The 16,871-nt window shown below is 31.7% G+C and overlaps 2 protein-coding genes across 6 annotated transcripts; one reads left to right on the top strand and one right to left on the bottom strand.

The window, feature by feature from the left end:
• The first annotated feature begins 7,102 nt into the window (after positions 1–7,102).
• On the top strand, positions 7,103–9,922 carry LOC108343492 (uncharacterized). Of its 3 annotated transcripts, XR_008249840.1 has the most exons (3): positions 7,103–8,899; positions 9,403–9,460; positions 9,614–9,922. XR_008249840.1 is itself a non-coding variant. In XM_052878892.1 (2 exons), the coding sequence occupies exon 1, from the start codon at positions 7,224–7,226 to the stop codon at positions 8,895–8,897; it is 1,674 nt and encodes a 557-aa protein (XP_052734852.1). In that variant the 5' UTR covers positions 7,103–7,223; the 3' UTR covers positions 8,898–8,899; positions 9,614–9,919. The 3 variants fall into 3 exon arrangements, 2 of the variants coding, with proteins under 2 accessions (XP_052734852.1, XP_017437294.1); XM_052878892.1 differs by lacking the exon at positions 9,403–9,460 and having other exon boundaries at positions 9,614–9,919; XM_017581805.2 differs by lacking the exon at positions 9,614–9,922 and having other exon boundaries at positions 9,403–9,553.
• A 1,082-nt stretch (positions 9,923–11,004) lies between these two features.
• Positions 11,005–15,138, bottom strand: LOC108342378 (vesicle-associated protein 4-2). Of its 3 annotated transcripts, none has more exons than XM_017580145.2 (8): positions 14,999–15,138; positions 13,356–13,630; positions 12,823–12,893; positions 12,484–12,565; positions 12,270–12,382; positions 11,982–12,059; positions 11,429–11,548; positions 11,005–11,327 (listed from the first exon to the last, which is right to left on the bottom strand). In XM_017580145.2, coding segments are annotated over exons 1-8 (804 nt in total). In that variant the 5' UTR covers positions 15,001–15,138; the 3' UTR covers positions 11,005–11,264. The 3 variants fall into 3 exon arrangements, with proteins under 3 accessions (XP_017435634.2, XP_052734853.1, XP_052734854.1); XM_052878893.1 differs by having other exon boundaries at positions 13,356–13,592; positions 14,999–15,137; XM_052878894.1 differs by lacking the exons at positions 12,270–12,382; positions 12,484–12,565.
• Between the last annotated feature and the right edge of the window lie 1,733 nt (positions 15,139–16,871).

A 16,871-nucleotide genomic window follows, 5' to 3' on the forward strand; every position in this document is an offset into this window, starting at 1 on the left:
AGGGTTAATTAAGTTTTCACTCATGATTATATTTGATTATTTTTAACTTAGTTTTATTAAAATTATTTATTTAACATCATTTTTTGTGATTTTAACTTAGTTTTCGTTATTTAATTTTTTATTATTTTATTTGTTTGCTTTTTATATTTCAAGATGTATAAAATTTTGTAATTAATATACAATGATATTGTTATTAATAAAAAAAGTGATAATATTATTTTTATTAATAATATGCACAATAATAAGGTTAAGTTTATGATTTATGTGTCGTTGTTTAATAATGATCAATAAATTATTATTGGTATGATTATTGATGTATCTAACTACGAGGGTTAATTTATTTAATATGTTTTAAATTAAAACAATAAAAATTATTTGCTATTTTATGTTAATTATAATATTATTTTATTTTAATTACAACTTTTTTAACACAAAAACAATTAGGTTAGATTATAAGTAAAAATAATAATTCTAACATCTAATTATCTGAAAAATTAAGATACACAAACTTAACTAACATATATAAAAGTTTTAAATATTTAATAGAATTTTTTTAATAAACACTTTGAATGTAGCTATGTAGCACATGTTCTTCGACATAATTCTATTAAATTAATTTAGTTTATTAAAATACATTTTTATCTATTATCTTTATGAAATTCTTAATGAAATTCTTTACAAATTTCGTAAATTATACTTTTAAATCTTTTTATTTTCATCTTTTATTCTTAAAACAAAAACCATTACACAATTATTTTGCTGTCTCTTCAAATCTCTCTTTATTTCACTTTCAAATCTATCATTTAAAGTAAAAACAGATTGATTATACATATATATGACGTGTGTGTCTTATTTATATAAGTTTGAGTTTTCTATAATTTGTAAAATAATAATAATGAATTTAGAATATATCTCTACAAGCTTTATCCTTCAATTCAAACCATTTAGTTGAAATAATATGTGCATATACAATGGAATGAATTTAATGTCTATGTAACAAAAGTTATACTACCAACCACTAAAATAATATGGTAAGCATAATTAGTAAAGTAGTTACTGAAAACTAATAATAAACTATCGTATACGATAATTTACGATTGAGTAATAATATAAGAAGGATTTACAATGTACATACTATTTCCTCTAATGAAATTGAGATTATATTTTCAAATAGTATTTTCAATTAAGATATAAATTAATTGTAATTATAATTAGTATTTTAATGTACGAAATAATTAAATAATATATATAAACCACGCATTTTACAAAAAATTATAATTTAATCTCTAAAACTATTTCATTTTTACAAGTTATTAAATTAAAATATAACCAATAAATATATATATATATTTAAATTATTTATGTTTGAATGATTAAAATTAAAAATGAGTTTATGGACTAATTTAAACCCTGTATCTTTATCTTTTAATTTTACTAACATGTATGTAATTATTATTGTTAAATGACAAATTTAACTTAAGTGACAGGAATCAGAAAAAAAAAACTTGTATTAGTTCTTTGTTCATAAAGAATGTTTTTATGATTTTACATGTAATCGATGACTAATGTCTGTCTTTTATTATATTATTATTATTTAAGATTTTGAAAAGGAATATTAAGAAATATACTTTAAATTTGAATCAATTTCATTTAACATTAATAAGATTTATATTTTCTTATATATTGTAAATTATGTTTGTTTTTAATTAATGTGAGAATTTCAATTGATAAAGAATAAATTGAAGATTTGTATAGGAAAACAATATTTTGGGGAAATGGTGGGTGGATGGTGAGTTGTCGAAGTCAATAAAACAGAAAAGAGCACAAACCCTAAAAAGAAAGAGAGAAATTTGATTTGGTCAACCGTAAAATCGAAGCTTTTTATTGGTCAGCCCATAAGAAAATTCTGAAACGCATGAGCGTGACCCATTGGTCTTCGGGCCTTGTTGCCAGAATTTGGTTAATTCCTTTGTCATTGGAAAACAATCTTTTTAATAATTTTTTTTATAATTTTTTTACAATAATATGATTAATTTATTTTAAATATACGAATCAATAAAATAATGACATGTTATCAAAAATTTGTTAAAATTCATTAGGTAGAATATACTGAACATCACATAAAATACATAACATTACATTAATGAAATAATTTGATAGGTTTTATGTTTTAAACAATGCAAATACTTTTTTGAATAAGTGCTTTATTTTATAGTGAAGTTTGTTAGAAGTGAACTTAAAGTCTAACTCAACCCCACAAAATCGAATTGTAGGATGAGGTTTACATCCACTTATAAACTATAAATTAACCTTATCTTTAATCGATGTGAAACTTCCAACACTGTAATGGCAAAACTTCTCTTTGGATTTGAGAATGAAATCATCAGGATGTAACAAAAATAATATGATTACATCTAAAATCCTAAGAAAAGTCAACTCAATAAATAACGATGTTATAAAAAATATCATATCAGTAAATATTGTTATCATGTAATAAAACAAAAAAAAATATTTATAGAAATTAAATTAAAATATTATAATAAGTAAAATAAAAATAACAAATTTATAAACTCTAAAACATAATTAGCATTTTTATAAAAATTGAAGTGAAAAAAACAACATTCACAAAGTTTTTTCTAAATATAAACCTAAAATTAATTAAAAAATAACTTATTAAAGTTAAATAAGAGTAATGCAATTCAGGTTGAGATAAACTTAAATTTTAGAAATTTATTAATAATTTTGTTTAAATTTTATTTTATTAGTTTGAGTTTAGTAATAATTAGTTTAATTTTATTACCGATAAAATAGAATGAATAATTTTGTTATTTTATTTTTTTAATATTTCTTTTATTAATTTTTATTATTTGTATTTAGTTCAATGTTTTATTTTTATATATTTAAAAGTTATCAAAGTTTAATGAAAATCAATTACAGTAAATTGAAGAGTCAAATTATTCATGTGAGTGATTTTTTTTAACAATTCATATCCTTTCGAGTTATCATGGATGCACTGGTCCTCTGTTCACTGTTTTAATCAACCACTTTACATACAATGATGACCTGAATCCGGTACCACATTTATGAGCTCAATTCACCAGGTAATTTGTAATAATTTAATTACTTTAATGGTGAGATTTTAAACTAAAAAAAGGCTGTTACCACCAGATGCATGCTTAGTATTTAATCTTGCTGTAATCAACTATCTATTAACAAGCACACACTCCTCCCTGTAGATAACACTATTTGGCGCATTATGAGAGGTAATCAAAGGTTTGGCAAACCGTCTTATTCAAATTTCCAACTAATAATAACTGTATGATATTTGGGTTATGCAGGATCCATGCATCATCCACAGAGACACATCATTTTCTGGTAGTATAAGTTTTAATATCAAGCACTGCAACTGGTCCATAACCATTAATTATCATCTACATAAGTCAAACTGGTGAATAGGCATATGTGTCTACACTTATGTTCTACTCACACTGTAAATATTTCTCCGTTCTGATTCATGGAAATCATGATTACTTCATGCCTGCATAGTCAGAAATTTACCAGGCAAGTGGTTAAATGAACAAAAACTGGAAAAAATATAAATTTTCTGTACCAATAATCAGGCGTTAGAAGTGAAGGCTGTTTAAATTTGAAAAAAGCATTAGGGTGTTTTTGGGAGATGAAAGATACAATTTTTCTAAGTGAATTGTATAAGGGTTGATGTGAAAGTGATTAGATTACAGAAGCAATAGTCCAGCACTGATACTTTGAGGGGTCAGTTTCGTATTCACCTTTTTTGGTTTTTAGGTTTCGTCAATTATATGGGTCCATAAGAAGCAGGAATTGATTGTGATTTAACTCCTTTAATACATCACATCGAGGTGATAACGTGGTGATTCTCAGATCTGAACTCGTGTCTTTTGTTCAACACATAAATATAAAATACCACAAGCATTAGGAAGGAACATACTAATGACAGGTTTAAGCACTTTAAAACCAATATATCTGCATTAATTACCAATCCATGTGCATCATGTTCAATGTTTTGGCGTTTTCGTTTTTCAAGTCATGTTTGATTGCTTGAACAAAAAAATAATTAGCTGTGATGATAATTGACCAATTTGTATATAAACATTTGATATCAGTGGAATGATTGCGTAATTTATTTTACTGAATTAACACTACATCCAAAAAAACACAGAAATCAATCTATAATAGTAATGTTATTTCCCATTTTTTCATATAGGTTACCCCTCCACTGAGTTGAAGAGCACAGGATATTTTCTCTTCAAAGCTAAGGTATTTTCAACTTCCTCTGCTTTCTTGAATTTCACTTCTTGCCTACTCAAAGCTAGCATTGCAATGCTCTGCTTTTTGCATATAATTTAATGAGATTCTGCACCTAGCATGAGTGGAAAAGAAACAGAATAGCACATTGTTCTTCTTGACTATTAGAAGGGTTAGACAGTAATTCTCTTTTGTTTAGGTTCAATGGTGAAATTGAAAATGATGATCAATGATTATTATTACTAGTTGATCTTGCAAAACATAATCCATTGAGAAGTGGGAGAAAATCTCAGGAAACTAAAATTGAATTATTAGGTAGATGCATTGATCATGATGTAAAGTAACTTAGGCAAAGTAGAACACAAATGAATGAAGATATGAGATTAGAGCAAAGGGTTCCACTTTGCTTGTAAGATAAATTGACATATATGCAAGAAATGGGGTTCCTGGCCCTCGAATTTAGGCATGTGCAGAACTGAAATTGCAATTATGTTGCATTGGCAGCAACAACATGTATTTTCCAATGAGTTGTTTTCCCCCACTCAACCAGCAGGACCCTACGAGCACAGTGGCTTTCTACAATACCAAACGAAAAGCTTTTAGTAATTTAGACCTGCTAAACCAAAGTTCTGGTATAAAGAATACTATATGCAGTATTCCAGTTGCATTACATCATATCACAATTTTATCATTTGACAGTGCTGAAACTCTGCACCAAAATCACCGTCTGTTTTTTGTTTCTATTTTTACCTATTACTAGTTTCCCATTTGTCACGTACCAATGCATCTTTACCTCTTCATTTTGTTGTAGTAGTAAACAGCATGAATTTTGCAAAAGAAGATTTTGTTAGTGGGGGATGGTTGGTCAATATCTCGATGCTTTTTGGGGATTATAATGACATGGGCAGCTTTTAATTTACCCTTTTTTGTTTGTTTTGAGCCTGTGGCCTGTGGCCTGTACCGTTTGGACCTTCTTCTCGTGCTCTCTCGTGAACCAACACCCCCTTTGTCTCTTGAAAACATGCACACTTTTTTAGATGTAAGCATCATTTGATTTTATCTGACTTCGTATTTGGAGCTGATCAAAGGGTTGAAATTTGATTGCTTAATGTTGTTCGGTGGGGGTTGGAATCCGTTTGCAAGCTACAAAAAGGTTAGGAAAAGAGAGTTACTTTTGGTAATTAGTTATGAGGGTCACTTCCACTTTGAATGTGAAAGGTCAGTGGTGGCTGAAGGCAAATACAAAGGCTAAAGGAGATTGTTTCACATGGTGGGGTGTGTGCAGTGTGGTCGTGTCATTCCCATTCCAAGGCCATTGAAAGCTCCCCCTTCTTCTTTGCCTTTTGCTTTCCAAATCAAAGCTATGTCCTTATTACACTGTGGTCCATCTGCATTTCCATCTATTCTGTTTATTTTATTAATTAATTCACACTTCATACCCTCTCTCTCTCTCTCAACTATAATTCAAACACTGTTCTAATCCTTCATTCCAGTTTCCTTCATTTGATTAGCAGTTGGTCTGTTTTCTCCACAAATTTATTATCACAATGCAGTAAAAGCTATATTTAAGATGCTGATAATTTATTTCATGCAATTGCAGAAACTATGCACTGGATATAGTTGGACCACTGCCAAACTAGGTCCATTTTTTTAAGTACATCAATGTTTTGAATTGAATAAATACAACACGTTGTTCTAAATTGTAAATGTTTGAGTTTGACTTCAATCATATGTAAACTCTGTAGTTGATAGAAAGATAGTAATAAATCCTTTCGTTAACTTCCACAAGGCTAAAGAAAGATACATAACTTCTTTTATTTGATTTTAAGTCACACTGCCGTTGTCTCAGAAAAACGAACAAAATCATGAATTCAAGACAAGCTAGTTAAATAACAAATACATCTGACTTTGGGAACATGTTCTGCTGTCAACAAATCATGTTCTTGGTGTGAAAAAGGTAAAAGTAAAACCACTGGTTTTCATTTTGATGCCAAAAGCACGTTCTTCATACTAATTTTGACTGTAAATTCATAAAACTGAATACCATAGAAGTTGTGTTGCTTTAATAGTATATACGAATAAATGCTTCAAAATACAACTTCTGGGTCCAACTTTGTAACCCGTTCCATATCGAGATCAAGCTGTAGGATTACGATTACTATTACTCTCCCTAACCCGAAATCCCAATTTTCCGAAGGATCATGAAAAGTAAGAAAAAGAAAAAGGTTAATTTGGTTACTGCTGGGTGCAATGAGAGTACCTGCAAAGTATGATTCCTGCTATGATATTTACAGAAAAGTAGCAGTAAACTGATAACTTCTGCTCTTACTTAAATAACCGTTAAGTAATAACTTCCACTGGCATGCAGAAGATACTTACTAGAAAAAGTGCATTTTGCAATTATAAAAGATAAATACTAATCTGGCTTAGTCCTGTAAATTCAATAATTAAAAGAATAAACTATTTATTTTAGTTTTATGCTTTATTATAAAATTGCATACTATTATGTTATGTGATGTTATAAAACAATTAAAAATTGTATATATTCAATGATTAGCTCAGATTTTTGAATGAAGTAATTTTCTTATGGTTATGTAATCCTCCCTTATCTTTTTGCTGATCCGTATGTCCTAATTTTTTCAGTAATCAGATACGGTAAGACAAATTCACCTGAAGCACCAAATCAAGACATTATATAGAGAGTGAGAAGAAGAAAAAAGAAAAAAATATTTGAAGAAAAAGGAAGAAAAGACAGTTTACAGAGTAGCCCAAAAGGGTATTCCAGTAAATAAACAGAGAAGAGTCCAACTTTCTGTGAACTGCAATCTAAGGATAAGTTTAGATCTGAAGTCAGAACCATATTACATTCTCTCTCTTCCGACATCGTTACTGAGAAATTCCAACGCACAAAACCGAATGAGTTTGCTTTGAGAACTAAAATGGCTGACACCGCCGGCTCCGGTCACCGGCGGGTTATCACGCTCATCTCTTCCCTTATCTCCCTCTCTCTCTCCATCAGAGTCTTCGCCGGAAAGTGGCAACTTATTCGGAGTAGGCTGGAGGAGCTCTGTTCGGCATTCGTTGCCGGCGACTCCACTTCACTGTCAAGCGAGATCCCGGAGGTAACAGGCACGGTGGAGGAGTGCCACGAGCTGGCAAGGCGGTGCTTGGATCTGTCCTACAGCGGGAAGCTCTTGATGCAGAGCGACTTAGACGTGACTTTGGGGAAGTTGGAAGCGCACGTGAAGAAGCTATCCGAGATATTCAAGAAGCGTGTGTCGATGCATGGCTACGCTGTTGTGGTTTCAAGGCCTGGTTTTGGAGCTTGCAAAGATGACATGAGGTTCTACTTAAGGGATTTAATGACTCGAATGAAGGTTGGTGATTTGGGTATCAGGAAGCAAGCGTTGATGAACCTGCATGAAGTTGTTGTGGAGGATGATAAGTATGTGAAATTGGTTGTTGAGGCTTCTGAGTTTGTTCACTTGTTGGTGGATTTTCTGGGTTGTGATGAGGTTGAGATTGTTGAGGAGGCTGCCAAGGTTGTTTCTGTCGTTGCGGGTTTTGATTATTATAAAGGGGTTTTGGTTGGTGCTGGAGTTATTGGTCCTTTAATTCGGATTTTGGAATGTGGGAGTGAAATGGGAAAGATTGCTGCTGTGAGATGTTTGTGTAGACTGACTGAGAATTCGGATAATGCTTGGAGTGTTTCAGCTCATGGAGGTGTAACAGTCTTGTTGAGGATTTGTGAGAGCGGAGAGTGTAAAGGAGAATTGATTGGTCCTGCTTGTGGGGTGTTGCGGAATCTTTGTGGGGTTGAGGAAATCAAGAGGTTTATGGTTGAGGAGGGTGTGGTTTCCACGTTTGTGAAGCTTGTGAGGTCTAAGGATGAAGTAGTTCAAGTTAGTTCTATCGAGTTGATTCAAAACATTGCCTCTGGTGATGAGTTGGTTAGGCAGATGGTGGTTAGAGAAGGAGGGGTTCGTGTTCTTCTGCGTGTTTTGGATCCATTGTGGACGTGCTCGTCTAAATCAAGAGAGGTTGTGATGAGGGCTATTGAGAATTTGTGTTTTTCTTCGTCCAGTTGTGTTAATCTTTTGCTGAGTTATGGCTTTGTGGATCAGTTGATGTATTATGTTCGAAATGGGGAGGTATCAATTCAGGAGTTGGGGTTGAAGGTAGCGTTTAGATTGTGTGAAGCATCGGAGGAGGCCAAGAAGGCATTAGGTGATGCCGGCTTCATGGCCGAGCTTGTGAAGTTTCTAAATGCGGAATCGTTTGAAGTTCGTGAAATGGCAGCAGAGGCACTCTCTAGCATGGTTACGGTGGCTAAAAATAGGAAGAGGTTTGTGCAGGATGACCAAAACATTACCCTTCTTCTGCAATTGCTGGATCCAGGGGAGGGAAATTCTGGTAATAAAAAGTTGTTGATCTCTATCTTGATGTCACTAACAAGCTGCAACAGTGGCAGGAAGAAAATTGTGAGTTCCGGGTATGCCAAAAACATAGAGAGGCTTGCAGAAGCTGAGGTTTCTTCCGATGCCAAGAGGCTCGTCAGGAAGCTATCCACAAACCGGTTCCGCAGTATGTTGAGTGGAATCTGGCACTCTTGAATGTAATTTTGATTTTCACTTTTTTAACTGTAAATTTTCACCATAATTGTTTTCCAAGTGCTGCTAATTTGGTTTCCTAGTCTCAATTTCTTCTCAACTTTGTTTCATATTCTTTGCCATTGACAAGAGCTCATCATTCTTATTAAGATTGTAACAAAAAAATAGTGATAACAGGATATATTTGTTGTAGATATATTTGTTGCAGAAGCTGAGTTTTCTTCCTCATCATGCCGTTGTTTTCTGATTATTAGTTTGACAGTTGAGAACTTAAGAACTTAACTACTAGTCATAGTTATTGCAGTAGTTTGTGTTCTAAAAATATTATAACAAGTGAAGGGTGTGTGATCAGATGAGAAAGACGTTAATCCTTGAAGAGGAGCATGTGAGTGGTGTCTATCTTGGTCTTCTCTATCTGGCATTATGTGAAAAGAGATAGTGATAGATGAAGTTTTTCCCATCTTTATTATTTTGTCTCTTAGGTAGTTTGTCTTTTATGCTGCTGCAGTTTCCTTATGGTAATTGAGAAAGTACAACACGCCAATTCTTTGCATGCTCGTTGCCTGGTATCTTTCAGATAAGACAACAAAATGAACCTACATCCTTCTCTTTCTGTTTATGCCTTTTTTTTTTAATTAACCCCTATTAGCTTCTAGAGTTATAGAAAATACTAACATTTTGAAAGTGCAAGTTTCTAAATGCTCTTGGATTCTTTGAAGGAGCGGAGGAAACAGCAAGCTTCTTGCCTGTGTCGTGATTGCTGAAAAGAGTGTTGGGTGGCATTTATTATATACCATGTATATGCAACAAATGCAAGAGGAGTAATTAATGGAGAACATGTGAAAATGTGAATCAAGAAATGTAGTATAGTATTGGGTTGAGGAAGGCACAGAAAACCCATGTTTCTTCCAATTTCCAAGATCTCATCTCCAATGAATGATTTCATTGATTGTGTTTGTTGAATGTCTGAAACTTTCTTTCGATGTTGTGCTGTAATATATCTAAAAGAATCTGATGGTAAACAAAGCAACTGACGGTTGAAGAACTGTGCATTGTGGTAGGTGTGACCCACTTGATAACATAAAAAAATTGGCTAAGTTCGGTGAGTGTTTTTAAGTTATGGTCTTGGCTTCTTCCAAACGCTAAAGCGAAAATAAGAATAATTAACGGGTAAAGTCATTTTCAATAAAACAGTTGAATTATGATTGCATACGTTTTTCTTTGCACCCACTTTCGGGCTCTGTTCATTTCATTCACACCTTTCATTAGTCAAACTCGTCCCTTCTTGCATCTTCTTATGCCTTTTTTTTTACTGTAAACTTCCTTTTAGTAGAAAGGAAAAAAATAAATAGAAAAAGTGAAAAAAAAAAGATATTTAACTGAAAAAAACAATGTTTTACTTTAATATTATTTTATTCTATTTATTATTATTATTAACGAGATTTTTTTTATTATAAAAAATTAAAAGAATAGATCCTAATCAATTATGAGACTCTAATAATTGTTCATGGGGTTGTTTTATATTACAGAAATGTTAAGCAAACAAACATAATAAATTAGAAGTGATGTTATTAAAATAATGGATATAACAGGGATACTGAATTTTCTCCATAACCACAAACATTAAAAAAAAGTCACATAATAAAAAGAGAAAACATTATTTTTATTCTACGGGTTTGGCCCATTATACTCCCTTGTTTGGTTCGGCTTGTCCTTTTCTGTTTCACTTTACATTTGGCCCATTATATCCCCTGTTTCATTTTCACAACCCTATAATTTTATAAAAAAAATTTCTATGAAACTATCTTTAACTAAAACTAGTTTTCGTTGTATTGTTTCAATTCAAAAGAGTAATTTATATCATAATTAATCCAAGTTCTGTTAAAATATATTTTATAATTAATGAATTGAGTTTCTATGAAAACGTGGTAACTTCTACTGTTAATTCGGTTACTATAAACATAATTTATATCACAACTAATTCAATTTCCATTTTAAAAAGTTCCTTCTAAAAGATGAGAGGTAACTATAATCTTTATACTTACATTCAGATTTCAGTTTCGGACCACATTTAATGTTTTTTTGTCTTATATAACATGAACCTTGTCATGACAGCAAAACATCCATCTTACAGAAACTGTCATTTTACATCAATCCATCAAAATATGGTTCCGGAACTGACCCATGTGTTTGCATATAAATACAGAGGATGGTCTCTTCCAATTATAGGTTTTTCGAAAAAGAACACTTCACACTAGCCATTCACCCACATGAATCTTCTCTAAGCCAAACGTTTGTGATTACATATAATTGTTTCCCTAATGTCATGTCATCTTCCCCACGGTAACGCAAATTCCTACTCAAACTTCTCTATATAGAGTCCATTACCATTTCACCCTGCTGCTTTGCCAGGTATCTTTCCCTCCTCTCTTTCTGGAAACAAAATCAGAGATATAGATATATGAAGCATCTGTCAAAAATTGGCATATTGCAAGGTAACTTTTCCAATGAACTCATTAAGCAAACATGCTCACCCATTCGTCTATAACAAGCCCTTCTCCGAGAATCTTAGGGCCTGCATCTTCTGGGGCTCTTTTACGTGCCTCAGCTGCAGCATTAGCCTCAGCTAAATGAAGCCTTAGTTTTTCCAAAGCCTGAAAAGACAACAATACGCAAGCAATTAGTTAATATATATGTCATACATAGCAAGCTTATAAACATTACATCAAAATAAGAAAATACATTTTACTAAAAAAGAGTACCTCCTGTCTCAAAAATAGTGTGTTTTGGTGGGATAGAATAAAAGGAGAGGAAGAAAGGAAGATCATAGAATTTTGTATACTAGTTTTTTATTATAACATGTATATTGTACATATCATAACCTGTTATTTTTAGAATAATCGCATTGCCATATCCAATAAATGTACCGTATCTATGCATCATAGGTCAACACTTTATGCTCTTAAAATCAACAAGATTAACTCTTATCCAGAATAATTTATTCACATCTATTTGTACTTTTAAGTTCTAATGTAGTAAGAGAATATAGCCAAAGTAGAAGTGAAAAACTTAAATTTCAGCACTTACAGGGCTATTACGCTCTGGATCCAGAAAAACAACCTGCAAAATCTGCTCGACTGTTACTTGATCCTTCAGCTCACCAAACTGTTTAGAGAATGAGCAAACACCCATGATTCAAAACTATAGCGGTTGATATAATGACAAAAACCGAGCACATACAACAGAAGTTATTTTGATTGTGTCCAGATTCCATAGTGTGTACGAAAGACGGGAGAGAGACTAGGGAGATAGAAACAATCCAACCATTAGAAATGGAGACGAGCGTAAGTTTGTACTGATGACAAAAAAACTAACCATTTCAGGCACATAATCAATTGATCCTTTGACCTTCATGCTCATGATTTTAAATTTGAGTCCAGTTTTTTCTGGCTTTTCGTTATTCTGTGGAGGCTCTACAAACTTGAACACTAGCAGATAAATACTGATTAGTGAGATCACTTGGCATTCTAAACAATTTTATGCTCCACACAAGGGAAAGAACACGAAGAAATGAAACATAAATTATTACCAATCGCTACTATACTCTCGCCAGGCGTTAGTACGCCCCCTGGAGGGCGCATGAAACAGCTCTTGGGTGCATTTGTTTGAAACTATGTATACACAATAAGTTGAACAAGAACATAAAGTATTATCAGAATAGACGGTTACAAAATCAGAGATAAAAAATTGAAAATTCTTGCATTTATTCAGAATTACAGATGAACTACTCTTGCAACAAAGTAATATTCAACACAATAGACAGTTCACAGTTGATTGGAAGGCTCGATGAAATTGCCTCTGTAACATCAATAAGCAAAACGAAAGCATAGCAAAAGAGGTGCATATTTTTTATCTGAGTGTACATTACCTTGAAAGCTACATTGGATTTGCTGGTGTTTTTAATCCTGATGGCACTCTTAGCCTGCTTGCCCGGTTCATCTACACGGGACAACAGACAATTGAAGGAACAAATGTAATAACACAAAGAATGACTCTGTCAAGCAATCATATAGATTTGTACAAGGACAAAACTTCAGAATTGCTATTCTGTGATGTTTTTCAACCTAAAATAGAATTGTATCTCGGTAAACAAAAGAACAAGACTTGTTTTAAATGATTATGCTGATAGTTGATATTAAAAAATATCTAAAATACTGTATCTACATTTTGTCATACAAGTATTATTAGTAATCAAAGGAACGATACATAATTAGGAAGATACAAAACTACTAAAAACAAGTGATTATCAATATCCAAAAACAAAATTCAAATTTTGGAACAATGAATTCAATCCCACCTAGTGGATAGCAATTGAAAACAGGATACAGGAATTTGATGACAAGCAAAGCAATTATATATTGATTGCAGCGCATGAAAACAGACACGGAAAAAGATGCATACAAGGGAAGTAGAGCTTGTTGGAAGGATCGAGCTTGAGACGACGTCGTGTGGGGAGGAGCGATCTGGCGAGGGAAGAAACGGAATTGGAGGTTGAAGCAGTTGAATGGCGAAAGGGAAGCTTCAACAAATTCCACACTTTTCCTTCTGATTGTGATTCTTGTCTTTCTTCACCTATTCCCATGCCTTCCGACTTAACTCCCAAACCAAAAGCATTCACAATATAATCACCATCTTCCTCTGCAACAATATAGTAAACGTCGTCTTTGACCCTCTCCCTAAATCCATAGACCAAAACACAAACATTTTACTTTATCATTTTAAATATTTCTTTTATGTTCAATATTAGGATACGAAATCTGTAAATTAAGATTTTTTATACGAGAAGTTAGACTCGTCATGCCAAGTGCGAGCAGATTATGTAGACGAATTGTTTTTTTAATGTTGGGTTAGAAAATGTTTTAGAATTTTTCTAGAAGAACTTATAATATGATTTTAAAAAACTAATATTATTGAGATTCTGGCGAACATAAACAAGAAAAATCAAAAGACATGCAAAAATTCAAGGTTTTTTAAAATTACTTCTATAGTATCGTTTCTTTACTGTGTATATATGTGTTGCATGTAGGGTTTGTTTGTCCTCGTAAAAGACAAAGGTTTTGGTTGATCAAAGGTTGAGTTTTTGAGAGTGGAGGGTCCCACGATTGCGGTGTTCACGGTGGAAAAGCCAACTAATTCTAACAACGCAACTCTGTTCTTAATCCATGCTACCCACTTCCTCCTTTTGATTCCCCAATTTTTTCTTTCTTCTTTTCTTCATTCCAACTTTTCACTTTTTTAAGGAGTGACGGTCTTTTTCGTGATTTTTATTTTATTTTATTTTTTATACATTATTTAAAAAGTAATACTATTAATATTTTTACAGTATTACTTTTTGATGAAGTTTGGTTATATTTCTCAATAATCGTGATGATTTTTTTTTTGTTTTTTTCCTCTTCCAAAAAAAATGAATTTATTATAAACTTGACTGTACATGTTAATCTTAACAAAAATAAATGTCTCAAGCTGCAACATGAAAGGCCATTCAAGATATCCAGTAACAAACAAACATATTCTTTGATGTTATTTTACACATGTATAGATTATTTCATTAGTTAATTTCATCAAATAATATCTTGTTCACTAACTTCCCAAACTTTTCAATCCAGTTTTGAACAAAAACTATTGTTATCAACTAACTTTTGTAATTAACTGTGAAAGCCCATTGTCTAAACATCTGAAGAGCCGCGGGCCTATCATTTTGTGTCTTTTTGCGAATTAATTTTTACAATTTTTCAAGGGAAAAATCAAATTTGTGTTTTCATAGTTTTTGCATAAAAAGTCTATGTTTACAATTTATGTAAAATGATTAGGATTTGAAGAGTCAAAAAAATGGAAAAAAAAAAATTGCTAAATGGAATATTGACAAAAACTTTTACAATTTACAGAGTAAAGTTACAGAAACTGAGAGTATGTAAATATAAACACCTTCAGGTATATATATATTGATTATCTGTAACATTTATACATAGAGATAGGTATAAATCATGAAATTGAGAGTACAAAAATAAGTAATTGATAAATAAGCATGCATGGGTGTCTCTTACATGATCTAAAAGTGAAGGATGAAGTTTAGATCAATTGGGACCCCAGCAGCTCAAATACATGACAGTTCTGAGAGAGTCTTCAGCCTGTTTAAGGTTGTCATTGTTGGGAGTTTTGAAGGGAGGTGATGATGAAGTTGAGAAGAAGCAAGCCTTTTTTGAATCCCTGAGAGATTTTATGGTTGAGTCACACTTTGAACCTTGCTCTTTCATGCCCTGAAACACCCTCATCCCACCCTGGTATATCACCCTGCTCATATACCTCAAGCTCATTCCACAATCTCAACTTTTCTGTAACTTTCAACAATTTCAGATTTCTAAAAGATTATCTTGTTCAAGGGATATTTATAAAATAGCCGATGTGGGACTACAAAAACATGGGGCAACCGGAGGAGAAGGTCGAAACAACCGGCTACGTTTTTGTGGGTATAAAGAGAGGAACTGTGGGCAGATAAAGTCCGTGGGCCGAGGACACGTGTCGCGCTCATGGAATTGGAAAGGCCACGTAGGAATTTAGAAATTATCCTATATAAGTTAGTTTTATCCGGATTGATGAGTGAAACGGTCAAAATGGAAAACCAGTCAGTTGTTCTAACTCTAACTGATCGCTCTTAGCTTCTCCTCCCACCGTGCTTATCGCCAACTCCACGGTCACTGGTTTTATCCAATTAGTCACCACGTAGATTTAGATAATAATACTATTTCTTTTGAAATAATAATACGATAATTATTATTGCATTAATTGGATATTTTTCTATGCAATCTCTCGTTGACTTTTATGAGGAGTATTTTAGTTTGGGAATTATTGATACAAATGATATTACGAGTTAACTTTAATAAAACTATTTCGATTTCAAATTGTTCCAAATTGGGACATAGGTAAGAACAATTAATTCTCATATGAGATGTAGTCTATTTTAGAGCATGTGTTTTATTATTGTTCTGTCTTTAAAAAATATCTTCAAATAATAAAAAAATATATATTTAAATTGTTTTAAATCTCAATTTTTAAACGATATAAAATCATTTTCGAAAAATAATTGTTTACTTTTAAAGAAGGATTTAAGAAAGTGATGATTAATCTTAAAATCTTGTCATTAACTAGTGTCAATATTTTAGTCTTAAGTCGAGTGATATTTTAATTATTATTTTTTTCTCGATGTTAATCAAAATATCAAATTCTGAATTAAATAATCAAAGTAAAAGATACTTGAGCACGATCTCCATATATGAGACCTTAAACTTCAAAAATTTATTTTTGAAGTTTTTGAAAAATTATATATAAACTATGAATAGAAAACTATATTAGACACATTAAAAACACTGAAGTAACTTCAGTCTCATGTTTCATTTGAAAAAAAACCATAAACCTATGATAAATGGAGTTCGAGTGAGTAAAAAAAACATGTATAACAATATTAACCTCTAAATTAAATAAATATTTGAACATGCATTTTCTTTAAAGATGTATAGCAATATTTAAAAACTATATCGTGTCAGAGTGTCTAGCGATATAGTTTATACAATTATAAATAAAAGAATGTAGAGTATAATTAAATAGAAAAATAGACATATTATAGAAATAGATATAAAGTCACATTAAAATGCTACAAAAATACCCACAATATAAAGTAAAAACAACGTACAATATAATTCAAAAGTAAAATAGACTTGTTACGGAAATAGATATGAAGTCACACATTAAAATGGTATAAGAATACCCACAATATAAAGTAAAAACAACGTCCAATATAATTAAATAGAAAAATAGACACGATACGAAAATAGATACGAAGTCACACATTAAAATGCTATAAACCCACAATGTAAAGTAAAAACAACGTACAATATAATTAAATAGAAAAATATGCTATAT

Source organism: Vigna angularis, chromosome 6 (genome assembly GCF_016808095.1).
Source record: "Vigna angularis cultivar LongXiaoDou No.4 chromosome 6, ASM1680809v1, whole genome shotgun sequence".
NCBI lineage: Eukaryota > Viridiplantae > Streptophyta > Magnoliopsida > Fabales > Fabaceae > Vigna > Vigna angularis.

Bases quoted from the DNA above. Each gene is read 5' to 3' on its own strand.
- LOC108343492 (XM_052878892.1), top strand. From the start codon at position 7,224: ATGGCTGACACCGCCGGCTCCGGTCACCGGCGGGTTATCACGCTCATC.
- LOC108342378 (XM_017580145.2), bottom strand. The intron at 12,894-13,355 runs GTATGCATCTTT...TGTCCCGTGTAG, and splicing joins CAACAAGCTCTACTTCCCTT to ATGAACCGGGCAAGCAGGCT. The intron at 12,383-12,483 runs GTAATAATTTAT...TTTATCTGCTAG, and splicing joins CGAGAGTATAGTAGCGATTG to TGTTCAAGTTTGTAGAGCCT.